The 22,744-nt window shown below is 44.5% G+C and overlaps 1 protein-coding gene across 3 annotated transcripts in view; it reads right to left on the bottom strand.

The window, feature by feature from the left end:
• Window positions 1-22,744, bottom strand: part of SLC4A3 (solute carrier family 4 member 3) — a 696,397-nt gene that overhangs the window by 136,298 nt on the left and 537,355 nt on the right. For all 3 annotated transcript variants that reach the window (XM_085650187.1, XM_085650189.1, XM_085650188.1), the window contains one exon: window positions 7,707-7,913. In XM_085650187.1, the coding sequence (XP_085506313.1) occupies window positions 7,707-7,913 (207 nt within the window). The remainder of the gene's footprint in view (window positions 1-7,706; window positions 7,914-22,744) is intronic.

Raw genomic sequence — 22,744 nt, 5'->3', positions numbered from 1 at the left:
TTATTCCTTGCGCCTGAATTAGCACTGCCGGCAGTGTTACCTTGTTTCCTGAGTTCCTGAGGTATAGTTATTACTTGCGCCTGAATTAGCACTGCCTGCAGTGTTACCTTGTTTCCCGAGTTCCTGAGCTATAGTTATTCCTTGCGCCTGAATTAGCACTGCCTGCAGTGCTCCCTTGTTTCCTGAGTTCCTGAGCTATAGTTATTCCTTGCGCCTGAATTAGCACTGCCTGCAGTGCTCCCTTGTTTCCTGAGTTCCTGAGCTATAGTTATTCCTTGCGCCTGAATTAGCACTGCCGGCAGTGTTACCTTGTTTCCTGAGTTCCTGAGGTATAGTTATTACTTGCGCCTGAATTAGCACTGCCTGCAGTGCTCCCTTGTTTCCTGAGTTCTTGAGCTATAGTTATTCCTTGCGCCTGAATTAGCACTGCCTGCAGTGCTCCCTTGTTTCCTGAGTTCCTGAGGTATAGTTATTCCTTGCGCCTGAATTAGCACTGCCTGCAGTGCTCCCTTGTTTCCTGAGTTCCTGAGCTATAGTTATTCCTTGCGCCTGAATTAGCACTGCCTGCAGTGCTCCCTTGTTTCCTGAGTTCCTGAGCTATAGTTATTCCTTGCGCCTGAATTAGCACTGCCGGCAGTGTTACCTTGTTTCCTGAGTTCCTGAGGTATAGTTATTACTTGCGCCTGAATTAGCACTGCCTGCAGTGCTCCCTTGTTTCCTGAGTTCCTGAGCTATAGTTATTCCTTGCGCCTGAATTAGCACTGCCTGCAGTGCTCCCTTGTTTCCTGAGTTCCTGAGGTATAGTTATTCCTTGTGCCTGAATTAGCACTGCCTGCAGTGCTCCCTTGTTTCCTGAGTTCCTGAGCTATAGTTATTCCTTGCGCCTGAATTAGCACTGCCTGCAGTGCTCCCTTGTTTCCTGAGTTCCTGAGATATAGTTATTCCTTGCGCCTGAATTAGCACTGCCTGCAGTGCTCTCTTGTTTCCTGAGTTCCTGAGCTAAAGTTATTCCTTGCGCCTGAATTAGCACTGCCGGCAGTGTTACCTTGTTTCCTGAGTTCCTGAGGTATAGTTATTACTTGCGCCTGAATTAGCACTGCCTGCAGTGCTCCCTTGTTTCCTGAGTTCCTGAGCTATAGTTATTCCTTGCGCCTGAATTAGCACTGCCTGCAGTGCTCCCTTGTTTCCTGAGTTCCTGAGGTATAGTTATTCCTTGTGCCTGAATTAGCACTGCCTGCAGTGCTCCCTTGTTTCCTGAGTTCCTGAGCTATAGTTATTCCTTGCGCCTGAATTAGCACTGCCTGCAGTGCTCCCTTGTTTCCTGAGTTCCTGAGCTATAGTTATTCCTTGCGCCTGAATTAGCACTGCCGGCAGTGTTACCTTGTTTCCTGAGTTCCTGAGGTATAGTTATTACTTGCGCCTGAATTAGCACTGCCTGCAGTGCTCCCTTGTTTCCTGAGTTCTTGAGCTATAGTTATTCCTTGCGCCTGAATTAGCACTGCCTGCAGTGCTCCCTTGTTTCCTGAGTTCCTGAGGTATAGTTATTCCTTGCGCCTGAATTAGCACTGCCTGCAGTGCTCCCTTGTTTCCTGAGTTCCTGAGCTATAGTTATTCCTTGCGCCTGAATTAGCACTGCCTGCAGTGCTCCCTTGTTTCCTGAGTTCCTGAGCTATAGTTATTCCTTGCGCCTGAATTAGCACTGCCGGCAGTGTTACCTTGTTTCCTGAGTTCCTGAGGTATAGTTATTACTTGCGCCTGAATTAGCACTGCCTGCAGTGCTCCCTTGTTTCCTGAGTTCCTGAGGTATAGTTATTCCTTGCGCCTGAATTAGCACTGCCTGCAGTGCTCCCTTGTTTCCTGAGTTCCTGAGGTATAGTTATTCCTTGTGCCTGAATTAGCACTGCCTGCAGTGCTCCCTTGTTTCCTGAGTTCCTGAGCTATAGTTATTCCTTGCGCCTGAATTAGCACTGCCTGCAGTGCTCCCTTGTTTCCTGAGTTCCTGAGCTATAGTTATTCCTTGCGCCTGAATTAGCACTGCCTGCAGTGCTCCCTTGTTTCCTGAGTTCCTGAGGTAAAGTTATTCCTTGCGCCTGAATTAGCACTGCCGGCAGTGTTACCTTGTTTCCTGAGTTCCTGAGGTATAGTTATTACTTGCGCCTGAATTAGCACTGCCTGCAGTGCTCCCTTGTTTCCTGAGTTCCTGAGCTATAGTTATTCCTTGCGCCTGAATTAGCACTGCCGGCAGTGTTACCTTGTTTCCTGAGTTCCTGAGGTATAGTTATTACTTGCGCCTGAATTAGCACTGCCTGCAGTGTTACCTTGTTTCCCGAATTCCTGAGCTATAGTTATTCCTTGCGCCTGAATTAGCACTGCCTGCAGTGCTCCCTTGTTTCCTGAGTTCCTGAGGTATAGTTATTCCTTGTGCCTGAATTAGCACTGCCTGCAGTGCTCCCTTGTTTCCTGAGTTCCTGAGCTATAGTTATTCCTTGCGCCTGAATTAGCACTGCCTGCAGTGCTCCCTTGTTTCCTGAGTTCCTGAGCTATAGTTATTCCTTGCGCCTGAATTAGCACTGCCGGCAGTGTTACCTTGTTTCCTGAGTTCCTGAGGTATAGTTATTACTTGCGCCTGAATTAGCACTGCCTGCAGTGTTACCTTGTTTCCCGAGTTCCTGAGCTATAGTTATTCCTTGCGCCTGAATTAGCACTGCCTGCAGTGCTCCCTTGTTTCCTGAGTTCCTGAGCTATAGTTATTCCTTGCGCCTGAATTAGCACTGCCTGCAGTGCTCCCTTGTTTCCTGAGTTCCTGAGCTATAGTTATTCCTTGCGCCTGAATTAGCACTGCCGGCAGTGTTACCTTGTTTCCTGAGTTCCTGAGGTATAGTTATTACTTGCGCCTGAATTAGCACTGCCTGCAGTGCTCCCTTGTTTCCTGAGTTCTTGAGCTATAGTTATTCCTTGCGCCTGAATTAGCACTGCCTGCAGTGCTCCCTTGTTTCCTGAGTTCCTGAGGTATAGTTATTCCTTGCGCCTGAATTAGCACTGCCTGCAGTGCTCCCTTGTTTCCTGAGTTCCTGAGCTATAGTTATTCCTTGCGCCTGAATTAGCACTGCCTGCAGTGCTCCCTTGTTTCCTGAGTTCCTGAGCTATAGTTATTCCTTGCGCCTGAATTAGCACTGCCGGCAGTGTTACCTTGTTTCCTGAGTTCCTGAGGTATAGTTATTACTTGCGCCTGAATTAGCACTGCCTGCAGTGCTCCCTTGTTTCCTGAGTTCCTGAGCTATAGTTATTCCTTGCGCCTGAATTAGCACTGCCTGCAGTGCTCCCTTGTTTCCTGAGTTCCTGAGGTATAGTTATTCCTTGTGCCTGAATTAGCACTGCCTGCAGTGCTCCCTTGTTTCCTGAGTTCCTGAGCTATAGTTATTCCTTGCGCCTGAATTAGCACTGCCTGCAGTGCTCCCTTGTTTCCTGAGTTCCTGAGATATAGTTATTCCTTGCGCCTGAATTAGCACTGCCTGCAGTGCTCTCTTGTTTCCTGAGTTCCTGAGCTAAAGTTATTCCTTGCGCCTGAATTAGCACTGCCGGCAGTGTTACCTTGTTTCCTGAGTTCCTGAGGTATAGTTATTACTTGCGCCTGAATTAGCACTGCCTGCAGTGCTCCCTTGTTTCCTGAGTTCCTGAGCTATAGTTATTCCTTGCGCCTGAATTAGCATTGCCTGCAGTGCTCCCTTGTTTCCTGAGTTCCTGAGGTATAGTTATTCCTTGTGCCTGAATTAGCACTGCCTGCAGTGCTCCCTTGTTTCCTGAGTTCCTGAGCTATAGTTATTCCTTGCGCCTGAATTAGCACTGCCTGCAGTGCTCCCTTGTTTCCTGAGTTCCTGAGCTATAGTTATTCCTTGCGCCTGAATTAGCACTGCCGGCAGTGTTACCTTGTTTCCTGAGTTCCTGAGGTATAGTTATTACTTGCGCCTGAATTAGCACTGCCTGCAGTGCTCCCTTGTTTCCTGAGTTCTTGAGCTATAGTTATTCCTTGCGCCTGAATTAGCACTGCCTGCAGTGCTCCCTTGTTTCCTGAGTTCCTGAGCTATAGTTATTCCTTGCGCCTGAATTAGCACTGCCGGCAGTGTTACCTTGTTTCCTGAGTTCCTGAGGTATAGTTATTACTTGCGCCTGAATTAGCACTGCCTGCAGTGTTACCTTGTTTCCCGAGTTCCTGAGCTATAGTTATTCCTTGCGCCTGAATTAGCACTGCCTGCAGTGCTCCCTTGTTTCCTGAGTTCCTGAGCTATAGTTATTCCTTGCGCCTGAATTAGCACTGCCTGCAGTGCTCCCTTGTTTCCTGAGTTCCTGAGCTATAGTTATTCCTTGCGCCTGAATTAGCACTGCCGGCAGTGTTACCTTGTTTCCTGAGTTCCTGAGGTATAGTTATTACTTGCGCCTGAATTAGCACTGCCTGCAGTGCTCCCTTGTTTCCTGAGTTCTTGAGCTATAGTTATTCCTTGCGCCTGAATTAGCACTGCCTGCAGTGCTCCCTTGTTTCCTGAGTTCCTGAGGTATAGTTATTCCTTGCGCCTGAATTAGCACTGCCTGCAGTGCTCCCTTGTTTCCTGAGTTCCTGAGCTATAGTTATTCCTTGCGCCTGAATTAGCACTGCCTGCAGTGCTCCCTTGTTTCCTGAGTTCCTGAGCTATAGTTATTCCTTGCGCCTGAATTAGCACTGCCGGCAGTGTTACCTTGTTTCCTGAGTTCCTGAGGTATAGTTATTACTTGCGCCTGAATTAGCACTGCCTGCAGTGCTCCCTTGTTTCCTGAGTTCCTGAGCTATAGTTATTCCTTGCGCCTGAATTAGCACTGCCTGCAGTGCTCCCTTGTTTCCTGAGTTCCTGAGGTATAGTTATTCCTTGTGCCTGAATTAGCACTGCCTGCAGTGCTCCCTTGTTTCCTGAGTTCCTGAGCTATAGTTATTCCTTGCGCCTGAATTAGCACTGCCTGCAGTGCTCCCTTGTTTCCTGAGTTCCTGAGATATAGTTATTCCTTGCGCCTGAATTAGCACTGCCTGCAGTGCTCTCTTGTTTCCTGAGTTCCTGAGCTAAAGTTATTCCTTGCGCCTGAATTAGCACTGCCGGCAGTGTTACCTTGTTTCCTGAGTTCCTGAGGTATAGTTATTACTTGCGCCTGAATTAGCACTGCCTGCAGTGCTCCCTTGTTTCCTGAGTTCCTGAGCTATAGTTATTCCTTGCGCCTGAATTAGCACTGCCTGCAGTGCTCCCTTGTTTCCTGAGTTCCTGAGGTATAGTTATTCCTTGTGCCTGAATTAGCACTGCCTGCAGTGCTCCCTTGTTTCCTGAGTTCCTGAGCTATAGTTATTCCTTGCGCCTGAATTAGCACTGCCTGCAGTGCTCCCTTGTTTCCTGAGTTCCTGAGCTATAGTTATTCCTTGCGCCTGAATTAGCACTGCCGGCAGTGTTACCTTGTTTCCTGAGTTCCTGAGGTATAGTTATTACTTGCGCCTGAATTAGCACTGCCTGCAGTGCTCCCTTGTTTCCTGAGTTCTTGAGCTATAGTTATTCCTTGCGCCTGAATTAGCACTGCCTGCAGTGCTCCCTTGTTTCCTGAGTTCCTGAGGTATAGTTATTCCTTGCGCCTGAATTAGCACTGCCTGCAGTGCTCCCTTGTTTCCTGAGTTCCTGAGCTATAGTTATTCCTTGCGCCTGAATTAGCACTGCCTGCAGTGCTCCCTTGTTTCCTGAGTTCCTGAGCTATAGTTATTCCTTGCGCCTGAATTAGCACTGCCGGCAGTGTTACCTTGTTTCCTGAGTTCCTGAGGTATAGTTATTACTTGCGCCTGAATTAGCACTGCCTGCAGTGCTCCCTTGTTTCCTGAGTTCCTGAGGTATAGTTATTCCTTGCGCCTGAATTAGCACTGCCTGCAGTGCTCCCTTGTTTCCTGAGTTCCTGAGGTATAGTTATTCCTTGCGCCTGAATTAGCACTGCCTGCAGTGCTCCCTTGTTTCCTGAGTTCCTGAGCTATAGTTATTCCTTGCGCCTGAATTAGCACTGCCTGCAGTGCTCCCTTGTTTCCTGAGTTCCTGAGCTATAGTTATTCCTTGCGCCTGAATTAGCACTGCCTGCAGTGCTCCCTTGTTTCCTGAGTTCCTGAGCTAAAGTTATTCCTTGCGCCTGAATTAGCACTGCCGGCAGTGTTACCTTGTTTCCTGAGTTCCTGAGGTATAGTTATTACTTGCGCCTGAATTAGCACTGCCTGCAGTGCTCCCTTGTTTCCTGAGTTCCTGAGCTATAGTTATTCCTTGCGCCTGAATTAGCACTGCCGGCAGTGTTACCTTGTTTCCTGAGTTCCTGAGGTATAGTTATTACTTGCGCCTGAATTAGCACTGCCTGCAGTGTTACCTTGTTTCCCGAGTTCCTGAGCTATAGTTATTCCTTGCGCCTGAATTAGCACTGCCTGCAGTGCTCCCTTGTTTCCTGAGTTCCTGAGCTATAGTTATTCCTTGCGCCTGAATTAGCACTGCCTGCAGTGCTCCCTTGTTTCCTGAGTTCCTGAGCTATAGTTATTCCTTGCGCCTGAATTAGCACTGCCTGCAGTGCTCCCTTGTTTCCTGAGTTCTTGAGCTATAGTTTTTCTTTGTTCCTGTTCCTGGGCTTGAGCTATTTCTTGTTCCTGATTTGCACTGCTTGCAGTGCTCTCTTGACTCCTTGTCTCCTGAGCTGTAGCTATTTTCTGTTTCCTTGAACTAGCACTGCCTGCAGTGCTACCTTCACTCCTGAGCCTTAGCTCAATTCTTGTTCCTGCCCCAGTACTACCTTCAGTGCTACTTTGTTCCCTTGATTCCCTAACCAGCACTATTCTAGTATGCCCGTGTAGCCTCCCCTTCAGTATATCCCTTTCCAGTCCCTGCCTTTCTTCCCATTTCCTTGGTCCCAGTTCCCAGTTTGCTGTCTTTCTAATCTGCTGGCCACCACCCTCGCCCTGTGTCGCTGGTTGCACCCTCATCCTGTGTCACTGGCCACACCCTCATACTGTGTCACTGCCCCCCACCAGTGTTGCTGGTCTCTCCCTCACCCTATGTCGCTGGCCCCACCCTCGCCCTGTGTCGCTGGCCCCGCCTTTGCCCTATGCCACTGCCCCCCCACCCTGTGTCGCTGATCCCCCCCTCACCCTGTGTCGCTGGCCCTCGCCCTGTGTCGCTGGCCCACACCCCCACCCTGTGTCCCTGCCCCCCATTCTGTGTCACTGGTCCCTGCCCTCACCCGGTGTCACTGGTACCCACCCTGTGTTGCTGGTCCCTATCCTGTTTTGCTGGCCTCCACTCTTGCCCTGTGTTGCTGGCCCCCACTCTTACCCTGTATTGCTGGCCCCCACTCTCGCCTTGTGTCACTGGTCCCCACCCTCAGCCTGTGTCGCTGGTCCACGCCCTCGCCCTGTGTCGCTGGCCCCCACCCCCGCCCTGTGTCCCTGCCCCCCTATTCTGTGTCTCTGGTCCCTGCCCTCGCCCTATGTCACTGGTACCCCCCCCTGTGTTGCTGGTCCCCGCACCGTGTTGCTGGCCCCCACTCTTGCCCTGTATCGCTGGCCCCTGCTCTCGCCTTGTGTCGCTGGTCCCCACCCTCGCCCTGTTTCACTGCCCCCTCACCCTGTGTCGCCCCCTCCCTGTGTCGCTGCCCTTCACACCCCGCCGCCATTTTCTCACCTTCCCTCCTAGGAAGCGGCTGTTCCTGAACTTGCGCATGAAGAAGGCGATGAAGAAGGTGCCAAGCATAAGGATGAGGGAGAGCAGCGCCGTGTTTGGCTGCATCCGTGTGTCCGCCGAGGAGAGGCTCAGTCCTGGCGTGCTCGAGTTCCGGCTGTGCCTTAGGTTCGGGGGATACGACCTCAGGAGGGGGTGCTCCGTAAACACCTGAGCGGGGGATAAATGCAGAGGATATTCAGTCAACACATGCAGAGGTGCAGAGAGCCATGATAATAGGGGCAGAGTCACTCAGACACAATAACTTTAAAGTGGAGGGCCCCCAGGGGCCACACCCAGAACCTCCAGAATGCAACATGTTCCTGATAGGCTGCGAGTCATCACTGCAAAGCTTTGAGATCAGAGGATGCAGAGGAGGAAGGACTGCAAACATCAGATCCATCTGGGTGATCCCACACAAAGACATTCTATTGTGTTGTTTCCTGCTGGAGTGGCTTGCTTATTGTGCGCTTGTATTTTAGCCGCTTGAAGACATATCCTGTACTACCTGCTGATGCAGGGCATGCAGGACGGTTCCTAAGATGTATATGAAGCCCTTGAATAATGGGTAAGATGCCGCTTTCTCCACCAAGAGGTTGCTTTTGGGTTCCTCCGTTGTGGAACCTTTGAGTTGCCATGGGAATGTGGGATTGTGTCGGTTGGGAGTTGGGGTTTGTTTCCGTGAGAGTCAGACGTACCGACTCGTCCTGTTATCTATATACTCAATAAAGGACCTTCTACTTGCCATACCGAGTCCTTGCAGTGGCGACGAGTTGACCGGGACAGGAAGAGTCCCCCACGTGGTGTTCCTGATATTCAGACATCCCTGTCCTCTTCGACTTATGTGTCTGGCGTCTTCTTGAGGGAAGCCGCTACTGAGCTGGGAGCGTTTCCGACCGCATACTGGCCACTTGGTGGATTTTGATGGTTTTGGCATAAGGCGACCATGAGTACTGGGTGGATTTTGATGGTTTTAGCATAAGGCAGGCCATGAGTACTGGGAGGATTTTGATGGTTTTGGCATAAGGCAGGCCATGAGTACTGGGTGGATTTTGATGGTTTTGGCATAAGGCGGCCATGAGTACTGGGTGGATTTTGATGGTTTTGGCATAAGGCGGCCATGAGTACTGGGTGGATTTTGATGGTTTTGGCATAAGGCGGCCATGGGTACTGGGTGGATTTTGATGGTTTTAGCATAAGGCAGGCCATGAGTACTGGGTGGATTTTGATGGTTTTGGCATAAGGAGGACATGAGTACTGGGTTTTGATGGTTTTGGCATAAGGTGACCATGAGTACTGGGTAGATTTTGATGGTTTTGGCATAAGGCCGGCCATGGGTACTGGGTGGATTTTGATGGTTTTGGCATAAGGCGACCATGAGTACTGGGTGGAATGGTTTTGGCATAAGGCAGCCATGAGTACTGGGTGGATTTTGACAGCCTTGGGCACAGCGCGTTGCCTCGAGCCGGCCCCTGCGAGTGCCTTCTCCGCCCGACTCCTTCCTTCGCTGTTGGCTGAAGTCACCCCCTTAGCGTCATCACGCCACGTGCAGCCATTTTCTGGCCATCGGTTTGAGTCCATAGCAACCAGAGTCCTTCAAGGTGATACACTCAGCTGTTCTCACGTGCAGCGTACAGCATCATTTTCTGTCGCTGATATGCACAGCTGTGTTGTATTGTTATATGAATTAAGGAGTCTTACGCTGATGCACTGAGCTATTCTTGAGAGTTACTTTAATAACTGATACGCACAAATCCATTTGCTTCCTGTATTCACTCACCATTCTTGAGTACTGCGGACAGGGGTCATTATTTGCTGATACGCACAGCTGGGTTCTTTTTGTTCTTATTTTTCACGTTCATGACGTCACTTCTACGAGGTGTGCACTGGAAGATGTCTTTGCTGATGCACAGCTTTTTACACCATGCAGGTAGCTTCTTACGTCACATGAACGTACTGTTCTAGGTCTTCCATCGTCAATGCCTTCAGTCCTTGTCGTTATGATTTAACCTTAATTATTTGTTGCATATAAAGATATAAGAACTCCATTCGCCTTTCCTTAGAACTGTATTTTTGCAACATTCCTCTCTTGTCTACAGTGCTGTTTCCTTTCCAAAATGCAACACTCACTAATTCCCCCACCTGCCTTCTCTCCTAGTCATACCAATCCCGAATCTGATTGGGCGCAATGGGAGGAGGCTTTTGATGCATTCGAAGGAGACTCTTTTACTCATAGAGAGAAGTTTGCCATCCTTCGTCATTGTTTAGGTGCGGGAGGACGCAAAATCCTCAAGCACATTCCTTCTGATCCTATTTTGGCTTGAGAAGGTGAAGGAGAGGGTGACAGTGTTATTGATGAGGAAGCCACGGCTTTAAGAGCACGGGATTTGAGATTTAAAGCAAGGAAGAATGTTAGAATGGAAAGACATACATTTAATAGAAGAGTTCAAATTTCAGGTGAATCAGCTGCCAGTTATGTTGGAGCTTTAAGAATTGTGGCTATTTCATGTGAATATAGGGATTTTGAGAACGAAATGATCCGAGATCAGCTGGTAGAGAAAACTAACAACAAGAAAATTCAAGAGGCTCTATTATCCAAACCTAATCTTACGTTGGAGAAGGCTGTAGAAACAGCTTCTAGGATTGAGAGCACCACATCCTTCATGAGTCAATTGACTGTGTCAGACGAAAAAGAATAGGTGACGTTACAACGCATGCTTTTACATCGCATACCGTTGCAACGCAAACTTTTACTCCGACTTTCTGTCGGGGGGGCGCTGGAAGTTGTAATAGATTAATTTTCTATCCCAACTCCAGTGTGTGCAACAGTAGGGAAGGTGTTGGAGTTCAATCCAACACCTTCTACCCACTGCTGCACACCTTTTGCGTTGCAACGACATGCGATGTAAAGGCATGCGTTGTAATAGTTTCGTTGTAAAGGCTGTCTCACGACGAAAAAGCTCACTCTTCCGATGTCTTAGCGATGACATCCAAGTATATCAAGGCCAAGATCAAGGAGACCTCTGTAGATACATCTGAGGCTGGTAAAGCATCGGACAAGTCACTCAAAAGACTTCCATTCAAACAGTTAGAGTCCTTCTCATTTAGGAAATGCCATTGTTTGTCCTGCCAAGGACCGCACATGTACCAAGTGTATGCGTAAGGGTCATTTTGCCAACGTTTGTAGATCTTCCAAAAGGGTCCAACATCAGAAAACAATGATAGAGTGAGCCCCAGTAATGGTGATGAGGATAAGCATTTTACCAGTGAAGATGATGACGTGCTCATGGCCAAGGACGCTTCTGTCTGTCGCATTGGTTGGAATGATTTTGCTAGACCGTTTTGCACAGTGAGCATCAATGGCATTGATGTGAAGGTAATGGCGGACTCTGGTTCACCTTATACCTTGTTGAGTGGGAAAGTTTGGCACAACCATTTTCAAAGTACTCATTTGATTGATTCCAAACTGTGTCCTGTGGGATATGATGGCAAGATCATTGATGTAGTGGGTGAATTCTCTGCCACTTTGAAGTTTCAAACTAATAGCTTTGATGGGGTTGTATATGTTGCCAAGGATGACTTGAGTTTGTTAGGTTGGCATGATCAGAAGAACCTAGGCATATTACTTGACCCTAATATCCTGCACAGGTTGTGTTGAGGAACAGCTATCTACCCATTATGCCTGTTAAACATATAAACAAGTGGGAAATGCAGTTTCCTGAAGTTTTCCAAAAGGGTCTAGGTACCCGAAGGGTTATACCCACAAGTTCAGGTTTATTGATGAATCTTACCCAGTGGCACACAAAGTTAGAAGAGTTCCGTTAGCCTTGCGTGCTGAATTAAAATCTAATCTACAGAAACTGTGTGAACTTGGTGTTATTGAACCTGTTGAATGTTTTAATGTGTGGATTTACGCGATCTTAACAAACAAATCTGGATCAATCGCCACCCCTTGCCAAACATCACTGACATGCTTTCTACTTTGGAGGGTGGTAAGATTTTCAGCTCGTTGGATGTGACCGCAGCGACCATCAGATCAACCTTCATCCTGATTGTAGACGTTTAAGATCTTTTATCACCCCTGAGGGTTTATTTCAAATCGAGCGAATGCCTTTTGGGTTGGCTTTGGCGTCCGTCGTATTTCAACGGGTGGTAGATGGCATGTTTAAGGATATTAAGGGTGTTGTTGCATTTCAAGATGATGTTTTAGTGTTTGGCAATGATCAAGATCAGCATGGATCAAGTTTTATCAGTTTTGAAGGCGAGAGGTGTAACTCTCAGCATGGAGAAATGTAAATGTAGTGTTTCCAACATTGATTACTTAGGGCCCGATTCACAGAACTAACTTAAGACAAAATCCTAAACTTACTACCATTTTGGTATTCACGGAAGGCACTTACTCATTTCGGTATTCACAGAAGGCACTTACTCATTTCGGTATTCACAGAAGGCACTTACTCATTTCGGTATTCACAGAAGGCACTTACTCATTTCGGTATTCACAGAAGGCACTTACTCATTTCGGTATTCACAGAAGACACTTACTCATTTCGGTATTCACAGAAGACACTTACTCATTTCGGTATTCACAGAAGGCACTTACTCATTTCGGTATTCACAGAAGGCACTTACTCATTTCGGTATTCACAGAAGTTAGTAGTCCTAACTTTAGGACTCCTAAATGCCTTCTGTGAATACCGAAATGGTAGTAAGTTTAGGATTTTGTCTTAAGTTAGTTCTGTGAATCGGGCCCTTAGGTTATAAATTATCTGCCAAGGGTGGGGCGCTAGGTGGCGCGAGAGCGGAATGGCTGCACCTGAGTGAGGCTCCTGCGGCTCAGGGAACTTTATCCGCAATTATTCTGCCCCAAATGCCCACATATAGAAATAAACAACGTGAGAAATATTGAAAGATTAATTGTCGCCACAAACAAGTGCTGTTTTTGGAACAGAAAACTGATCGGAGACGTTGCATCTATGCTGCTTGGAGGTTAAAGGCGGAGCCCCGATCTGGGACAGCTGGCTTCCAGACTCCGTACACATTATTACTAGAGGCCAAGGCTTTTATATCCGGCTGAGGCCCGACAGAAGCCAGCAAGCCAGATCGGGAATTTCCAAGCGCTGTGACGGTGAAAAGCGCGAGTGGAGGAGTGCGGCAGAGACCTCTTGGCTTCTCTTTATTCCTTACGACCGCGAAGTGGTGAATGCAAACGGATCACAAGGATCAAGTAAGGAGGCCAAATGGTGGCAGAAGTGGGCATACTATCGCTTGAACTGCTGCAGGATTAAGCACGCTCAATGAAGAGGCAGAAATAGAGATATTTCAACTGCAGCATTCCAGCAAGCACAGCATATTGATGCGGCCACTTAACGACACGCTTCACGCAATTAATGAGATTGAAACAGGATGCAAGGATGATTCTCGGACACAAAAGGGCGGCATACATGAGAGGAATGTCCCAGTAAGAAAGGTGGCGGCGCGCTTCAAAGGCGGCTGGGAGCAGGGCCGGACTGGGAACCAAAACCGGCCCTGGCAAAGTGCTCGGCCACCCCCCCCCCCTGGGGGATTGGGGGTTAGGCCGAGTGTGGTGTTTACATATGTCTCTCTCTACTGTACTAGTTCTATGGAATGTGGAATCTTGGTTATGAAAGGTTCTTTGAGTCAGTTGCTCCCTAGTAGCTGATGGATAAGGTGTTTATAAATAAACCTCTCTAAATTACAAGCTTAATGTATTTATGTAATGAAGTAAACTTTTTACTGGCGACGAGCGAGGGATTTTTGAAGAAGGATAGTCTCAACACCTTAACATTGGGTCAAGAGAAAAGAAGGGAAAGTGCGCAGAGAAGTTAAAAAAAAAATAAGAAAAGAGATTTTGCTCAAAGAAACTGCGGGTGGATCGAACCCGCGAGGTACTGTTTGAGAGTTGTGGTGTTCATGACGTTGAACGAAGATTTTAAAGGCACTGTGTTGGTTACAGGTGTGAAGTATTAAAGGCTCTTTGTCTCGTTGAGAGAGCAGTAATTGTGATTTGCCTCGACGGATGGCATCGAATGAACATAACGAAATAGAGTGAAATCTCTAAAAATCGGAGCTTTGAATTTGTATGACACTAATGCGTATATGTCATTTTATTGTCATAAAAGAATTGGCAGGTGTAAGGTTACAATTCAGAAGGCAAGATTTAATGTTTCAATTTTGAGCGTGATACGACTGCGTCATTGGAAGAGGGAGTGACACGCGCTAGCAACTTCATCTCCATGGAAACGCGCTGTGACTAGCGACTTGATAATGTGTTCGTATGCGGAAAAGAAGTTACAGTTTGCGTTAACACGGATAACTTCAATAATTAGTGTTGCGCAATTTTGACAACGAGAAGAATCTTTTAAAAATAGTTTTCTGTTAACAATGTGACCTGGCCAATCACCAATGAACACGGATTGAGAGAAGGGAATTAAGAGTGAAAAAGACTTCACTTTCTCCAGTCAAGACTGTGATCAGTATTATAAAAAAATATATAAAAGAATATAATATAAGTGGAGTGTTACAATACCGGATTGTTTGGAAGCTTACAGTCTGCTCATGGGATTTTGTCTTCTCATATAACGTGTATTTTCATTGGCCCATTCTGTGTGTCATGATTTTAAGTAATATGTCATCGATGACACACACATCAGGAAGTAAATAGGATTGGTGGATACAAAAGTAGAGTCAGCACAAGTCAAAGTTCATCAGTATAATAGTATTGTTTTGTATTATTTTTCAAGGTAACTTTATTGATAGTACCAAAAACACTGATTGTGGTCTATATATATATTTTTTTCTTTGTATCTTATATAATAATTTTAAGTTGAGTCTAGAAATTAGAATATACTCTCAGTATGCAGAATGTTACTGCACCTCCATTTTGTGTGTGTGATCCAGGTGAACCCTCGGTTAAATGGAGTAAGTGGAAGAAATTTTTTGCACATTATGCGAAAGCTTGTGGTACAAATCTGAGTGGAGAGAGGAAATGTTCTCTGTTACTTCATTGTTTAGGAGGTGAAGGGCAAGAAGTATTGGATAGTTTGCCAGCCTTATCTGCACAGGTACAAAGGGGTTTAGATGAATATGAAATTTGTCTTTTACAATTGGACAAACATTATTCACCCCGGATCAGTACAATAATGGAGAGGTACCATTTTGGAAAAAGAGAACAAGGTAAAGAGGAATCTGTAGAAGAGTATTTAACAGCTTTGAGAAAATTAGCTGCAAGTTGTAAATTTGGAGTTGCTATTGAGGAAAGGATTTGTGATCAGTTTGTTTTAAAATGTAGGGAAGACAAAATTAGAGAAGAGCTTTGGCTCAAGGATGAGCCACCATTAGAAGAAGTAGTAGGAATTGCGAAAAAAAGTTGAACATATGTTGAAATGTGTAAATGAACTTAAAGATGACAAAGTTAAAAGTCAACCTGTAGTAGAGGAAGTACAGGATTCAGTATGTCAAGTTAAAAATGTTAAGACTTCTTTAAAGGAGTCAAGTCAAGATGATTCAACTAATGTAACTTTTGTGTGTTTTAGATGTGGAAAATCAGGACATAAAGCAAATTCTAATATTTTTCCTGCTTTGAATTTTGTATGTCATGGTTGTGGAAAAAAAGGTCATTTTATAAAATATTACCAATCTAAAGGAAAGAAAATGGTTAATAAAGACATAAAAGAAGTTATTTGTCAAGTTAAAGATAAAAAATGTAATGATCATCCTGTAGGTAAGGTAAAAATAGATGGAACAGAGTTAGATATGAAATTTGACTTCTGTTCGCATATTTCAATTATTTCAAAATACATTTTTGCCTGTTTTTTTCAAAAGAATATTTTAACGCATGCATTGAGATGGAAAAAAAACTAATTGTTGGAAAAATTAATGTTTCTAAAGTTGGAGATAGTTTAATTGGTTGGCCTCATCAACGACTATTGGGGGTCATGTTAAATCCAAATTCAGATCCTCAGGTACAAATTCAAGAAATTGGAGCTGAGAATAGTGATTTTGAAAATGAATTTCCTAAACTATTTAGAGCAGAGCTTGGGTGTCTTAAGGGTTATAAGCATTGCATTACATTAAAAAACAAATGCAGTACCAGTCACAGCAAAAGTAAGAAGGATTCCGATTGCTATACAGGAAAAAAGTTGAAAAAGAACTGGAGAAACTACATAAACAGGATATTATTACATCAGTTGAAGCATCAGAGTGGTTGGCGCCAGTTGTCGTTCCTAACAAACCGAATGGGGATATTAGACTCTGTTGTGATTTGAGATCTCTAAACAAGGAGGTAATTGTTGATAAGTTTCCTCTTCCAAATATTGATGAATTGTTATCCTCTTTAGGTGATGCTAAAGTTTTTACGACATTAGATCTAACGCAAGCATATCATCAAATTGAACTGACGCAGGAGTCTCAAGACCTGACTGCTTTCATCACTCCTATGGGTGCATTTAAATTTAAAAGAATGCCTTTTGGTCTTGGGTCTGCTGCGTCGGTTTTTCAAAGGGTGATGGCCTCAATTTTAAAAGGAATAAAATCTGTGAAATTTTATCAAGATGATCTTTTGATTTTTGGTGTTAATCAAGAGGAACATGACAAAACGTTAAGATCAGTATTAAAGAAATTAGAGTCTGCTGGTCTTACATTAAAATATGAGAAATGTAAATTTTCTGTACATGGGGTAAATTATTTGGGGCATTGTATCTCGGCCTAAGGAGTTTTTCCTAAAAAAGATTTGGTAAATACTATTCAAAATTTAGTTTCTCCTAAAAATAAAGAGGAAGTAGTTTCTTTTTTAGGAATGGTTGAGTATTATGGGAAATTTGAACAAAATTTAGCAAGTAAGTCTAGTAATATGAGAAATTTACTGGGAAAAAAAGGAATTTATCTGGTCAAATGATTGTCAGAATGAATTTGTTGAGATCAAGAAGGATCTTGTGACTGCACCTAATTTACAAGCTTTTATCGCAGATGATGAAACTTTTGTGGTAACTGATGCAAGCTCAAAAGGATTAGGTGCATTGTTGAAACAAACAAGAGGAGGACAGGAAAAATTGATTGCGTGTGCATCTAGAAGTTTAAGGGATGCAGAAATCAATTATTCGGTACTTGAAAAAATTTTCTATGGGGTTTACGTTTCAAAGTCTGTTCAGATCATAAACCGTTAAAGGAAATCTTTACTAAGAAAGGCTTAGATTGCATTTCCTCCAGGATAAGGTTATTGGTTTGCAAGACTTTAATTTTGCTGTGGAACATATTCCTGGTGTTGATAATTTAACTGCAGATTGTCTTTCACGTGTGGTTTGTGATGTTTCAGAGGAGAAATTTGAGGATGAGATTTTGGAGGATGAGGTTAGTGTGTGTGAAGTCACATCAGGTGTTATACAAGAAGAAGAGTGCAAAGATTGTCTTAATAAAGACAGTGAGATTAGTAAAGTCATTGATATGATTTTAAATGGATCCAGTTTTGATCATTCTTTATCTAAGGTTTGGCATTTGGTAGCAGATGAATTGTCGGTTGAGAATGAGATTTTGTTAAGAGGTACTAAACTAATTCCTTCTAATACTCTTAGGAAAAGGTTGATCAAGGAAGCTCATCAGGGACATCTAGGTATTGTAAAAACTAAAGAAAGACTTAGAACTTCATTTTGGTGGCTTGGCATGGATCTTGAAATTGAACGCGAAGTGAGAGAATGTTTACAATGCAAAATAATTGATAAAATTCTCACTTCTCGTACTCCTCCCATGGTATGTCGTAATCTTCCTAAAGGACCATGGGAAGATATTGCAATTGATATTGTGGGTCCAATTAATGGTGAGCATCGTACTCCCTATCTCATAGTTTTGATTGATTTATATTCAAGATGGGTGGAGATATCTTCAGTTTCGGATGTTACATCTTCTTGTGTGATTTCTTTTCTACAAGAGATATTTAAGAGAGAAGGGTTTCCTAAAACACTTTTATCGGATAATGGCCCACAATTTTGTTCTTTAATGATGTCAGAATTTTTGTCAGCTTGTGGAATTATACACAAAAGATATTCGGTTTATCATCCTGAAACCAATGGAGCAGTGGAAAGGTTTAATAGAGTGATTAAGGAGAATATTCAACTCTAGATTTAATTCTCTGAATTGAAAGGAGGAATTACAGAAATGTATTTTGGCACATTGATACTCTCCTCACATGTCCACAGGGAAGACACCTTTTGAATTGTTTAAGGCAAGAGCACCAAATACCAGTTTATGGGGTAAAGGTGTCAAAGATAACAGCATAGGTACATGGAGACTTAGAGAAGAAAAATTTTTGATGAAAGAAAAAGAGTCAATATAGGCGATATGGTGCGGGTGAAAGCTCCTTTAGGAGCAACATCCTGGTCTAAATATTCTGCTCCCATGCGAGTCATTAAATGTTTTAAGAATTCAGTGAAATTAGAGAATGGCAAATTCTGGAATTTAAATCGTGTTTCTATTCTTAAAGATAGTTTTTCAAAAGATATAAGTGAGCATAAAATGGCTACTAATTCAAGTGAACCTAACAATTCTCATTTGAGGTATAGTACTCGAAAGAAAAATCAACCTATGCATCTGAAAGACTATGTAAAGTAAATATGTATTGCAAATTCATTGATAAATATTATTTTTCTTTGATTCTGTATAATATTCTTGACATATGTTACTTTATGTTTTTATAGACTGTAAGGTATTCTCTTTTGTTAAAAGAAAGGAGATGTGTGGTGTTTACATATGTCTCTCTCTACTGTACTAGTTCTGTGGAATGTGGAACCTTGGTTATGAAAGGTTCTTTGAGTCAGTTGCTCCCTAGTAGCTGATGGATAAGGTGTTTATAAATAAACCTCTCTAAATTACAAGCTTAATGTATTTATGTAATGAAGTAAAGTTTTCACCGAGCTCTTTGCCAGGGCCGGTTTTCAGCCGATTTTGTTACAGGGCCGATTTTGCAGCTATGCTGCAAAAATGGCCCTGTAACAAAAACGGCCCCCAGGTGCCCAAAACCAGCCCCCACCATTGCGGCCAACCGGGGGATTGCCCGGTGCCCGCTATGGCCAGTCCGGCCCTGGCTGGGAGAGAACGTAAATCGACAGAACAGCCGGGGTGCAAGCTGCCATACACAAGATCCCACGTGTGATGGCATAACATTTGCTGGAGCGTGGCCCAAATATACAAAATTGCTGGAAACTCTATGAACTGACAGGCAAAAGGGCTTGCAAATAATCACGTAATAGCTTACAAGTTACAAAGAGCTATAAAGGGGTATTTTACACGGAAGGCTGCATAAACAATTAGGCATCGTGGCCATAATAGCCTGCTACAGTTGCTTATCCGAATCACAGCAGTGGGCAGCAACATAGACCAGCGCACGGCAAATGCCCATATCATTCTGGATCATGGGCAAAACTGTTGGCAAACAAGCTAAAATAAATTTTGAGGCCAAAAAAGGAACGCACTCACTACAGGAAGAAGCTGAGCGCTTAGACATGGCACCCCCACGCGGCGCAATACCTCCTCAGGAGGATGAATTAAAAATGTTATTACTGGCTATGCAACAGAACCGTACATCCATAGAGACCAAGATGGACTCAATGAATGCCTGAATGGACTCTATAGTAATTAGACTGGACAAGGATGATGTGCACATCACTGAAGCAGAACGATACAGAAGACAAAGCGAATGAAACCTATAAACAATGTCGCAGATGGACAAAGTGCCGAGGGTGATAGCGGCAAAAAACGAGGATTTAGAAGCGCCATCCCGGCACAATAACATACGAGTCGTGGGAATATGAGAGAGCACAAATACAGATCGAATGGAAAATTTCATTGAACGTATGTTATGTACAGTTTTCAGCACGGAGACTTTCTCTCCACTTATGGTGATGTAGAGGGCACACCGCTCGCTGGCTCCTCGGCCACCTCCAGGTGCACCACTGCACCCAATTATTGCAGGACTACTGAATTTCAGTAATAGAGATGTGACGTTGTGATTAGCCAGAGAGAAAAGAAACCTTAATTTTGAAGGACAGGACTTTACAATATACCCAGATTTTACACTTGCTGGGCAGGAAGCCCGTAGAAAATGTATTCCAGTAAAACGTAAACTGAGGGAAGCACAAATAGACTATGCTCTTATGTACCCAGTACGTCTCCAGATTGCTCATCACAAAAAACAACATTTCTATGTTCAGGCACATAAGGTGGAAGAATTTCTCAAGCGGTGCTCTGGGAAAGACAGACGACGGCAACAAGAAGCTTCGTCCCAGAGAGCGCCATCACATACATCGGAGTGAAATCCACTAAGCGAGAATGATGCCGCACCCTTACTACATACTACTATGGGCAAAATTGGCCATGGTGCTTGTGCTGGTGTGACACGCCGACGAATTAGACAAAAAATACAGCTGAAAGAGAGAAGCCGCCGGAAATGGACAATATGGCCATTTCAGACTGTGGCCAGCAGATAAGTGGCATACAGGGATGGGTTAATAAATACGACCCGAGCACTCCTTTACCCTTCTCTCCTATTTCTGTATATGCAGGGGACATACCAACGGTAGGGCAAAGGTACCTGTGTCAGCCCCTGGCACACCCCAAAGGGAAAACCCCCTGAATTTAGAGCTGTACCTGTTGTTTTTGTCATGGGCTTGTTTGGGTGGGTGGGGGGAATGGGATTCCGGCAATGTTGGGGGGCCATTGTGGGGGAGGGATGGGGAACTAATGTTTATGTTGGCATAATCCCAGATTTACTAGAGATAAGACTATATATGCATACTGCACCTAGTACCATTGATAGGGACGCCCAATCCCCACATCATTGTCCTTTTTTAATGAGAAATGGCACAGGTTAAAAAAACTACAGGAAACACATTTCATCACATGGAACGTAAGAGGGCTTGGTGACCCACGTAAGCGAAGGCAGATTTTAGCTTATTTAGATCGCCATCACATTCATATTGCAATGCTTGAGGAGACTCATTTTGATCCCCACAAAATATCCTCATTTGGTGAAAAATGGGCCGATCATCGTCTTTTTTCCTCCTACTCCACATATTCTAGGCGAACAGTTCTTCTGATAAACAAAAATGTGCCATTTACTGCATCGGGGATGACTCGAGATCAGGAAGGGCAATATGCGATGATATGGGGTAAATTATGTTTCGAATCAGTCACTCTGATTAATTGTTACGGACCAAATGCCGATATCCAAGAGTTTTATGCATCACTGTGGGGAAAGATACGGGAAATAGGCTCCACACATCTGACCTGGGGAGGGGATTTCAATGTAACACTTAACCCCCAGTGGGACAGATCTAATCCACGCCCCCAGCATTACTCCAAAACACAAAACTTAATGCAAAGTATACTGATGTATAATATCCTCTCAGATGCATGGAGAAATATACATCCGGAGAAAAGGGATGGAACACACTTCTCTACGTTTCACTCGTCCTGGTCCAGGATAGATTATTGGATAATGTCTAAAGGAGTGGGACCTTGGATTACCAAGACGATTCATTTAGCCAGGACACATTCGGACCACTCGCCAGTTCAACTCACTTTAGCCCCTCCTCAGTGCACCGTGCCCCATGTGAATTGGAGGCGAATGCCACAGATGTTACTAGGTACCGCATTTCATGCTGAACTTGGGCAAGAAATACTGACTTCTTTCAGCGAATTAAAGGCACAGTGTCCCAGCTAGCAACAGTATGGGACGCTTTTAAGGTCACTATTAGAGGGTTTTGTATAGTCAAGGGATTTGGAGTCCTTCGAGACATACAAAAAACGCTTCACACACTTGACCTAGAACTAAAACGTATGGAACGAGATCTGAATCGTAGAGTAGATGGTAATCTTTAAAAAGAAAGGAGGGACAAGCTGACAGATTACAGAGAGACGGCAGACAGAGAATGTGGATTTCGTAGTAAATATTTTAAGGCCCATAAATATGATGAAGGCGAATGACCTGGGAAAGCTCTAGCTGAGGAGATCAGAAAACCTCGTTTCTCCAGCTCTGTGCTAGAAGTCACAGACCGCGAGGGTAACATCCACAGGGACAATTCTGCAATACTCTGAGAGTTCAAAACCCATTAGTCAACCTTCTATACTAGTAAGCACCAGACACAGATAGACTTGGACTCACACTTCAATGATGTAGCACTGGCCTGAATAGGCAAGGCACAGAGGGAGTTTCTAGCCGCCCCATTAGAGGAGGATGAAATTTGCGCTGCGATAATGCAGATGAAATCAGGCAAAGCTCCTGGGCTAGATGGCCTCCCAATGGATTTTTATAAAACATATATAGATCAAATTGTACCCATATTAAAGGAAGTATATGAGGGGCATATGAAAGCGAGGTTCTCCCACGTACTATGAGTGAGGCGTTGATAACATCACTCTTAAAACCAGGGAAACCAACTGACCAATGTGATTCATACAGGCCGCTGTCCCTTATCAATAATGACAATAAATTCTTGGCCAAAGTCCGAGCTAACAGGCTTACCCTCTTAATTGAAAAATTAGTTCTTCCAGATGAAGCAGGTTTTATTCCAGGGAGGGCAACATCCCATAATCTTCGCACATTACTGTCCATCAGATAAGACAGACCATGACATAGAAGCAATAGCGGTTTTCCTTGACGCTACCAAAGCATTTGATTCAGTGGAGTGGGAATATTTATTTGGGATACTACAACACATGGGTGTACCGCCTGGCTTTCTTACATGGATCAAATTACTTTATACATTGCCCACAGCCAAGATATTGATCAATGGACAATGCTTGCCTCCGTTCAATATTACTAGAGGGGCAAGAAAAGGTTGCCCATTGTCCCCCCTTTTATTTGCCCTCGCTATTGAACCCCTAGCGGCGAAATTAAGACAACATCACCGAGAAAAAGCTTTGAGATGCCCTATGAGGGAAGTGCCCATCTCCTTATATTCTGATGACATTACCCTATATATCAAAGAACC

This window comes from Triturus cristatus, chromosome 3_2 (assembly GCF_964204655.1).
Source record: "Triturus cristatus chromosome 3_2, aTriCri1.1, whole genome shotgun sequence".
NCBI classification, from domain to species: Eukaryota; Metazoa; Chordata; class Amphibia; order Caudata; family Salamandridae; genus Triturus; species Triturus cristatus.
This window is presented reverse-complemented; position numbering and strand designations above follow the sequence as displayed.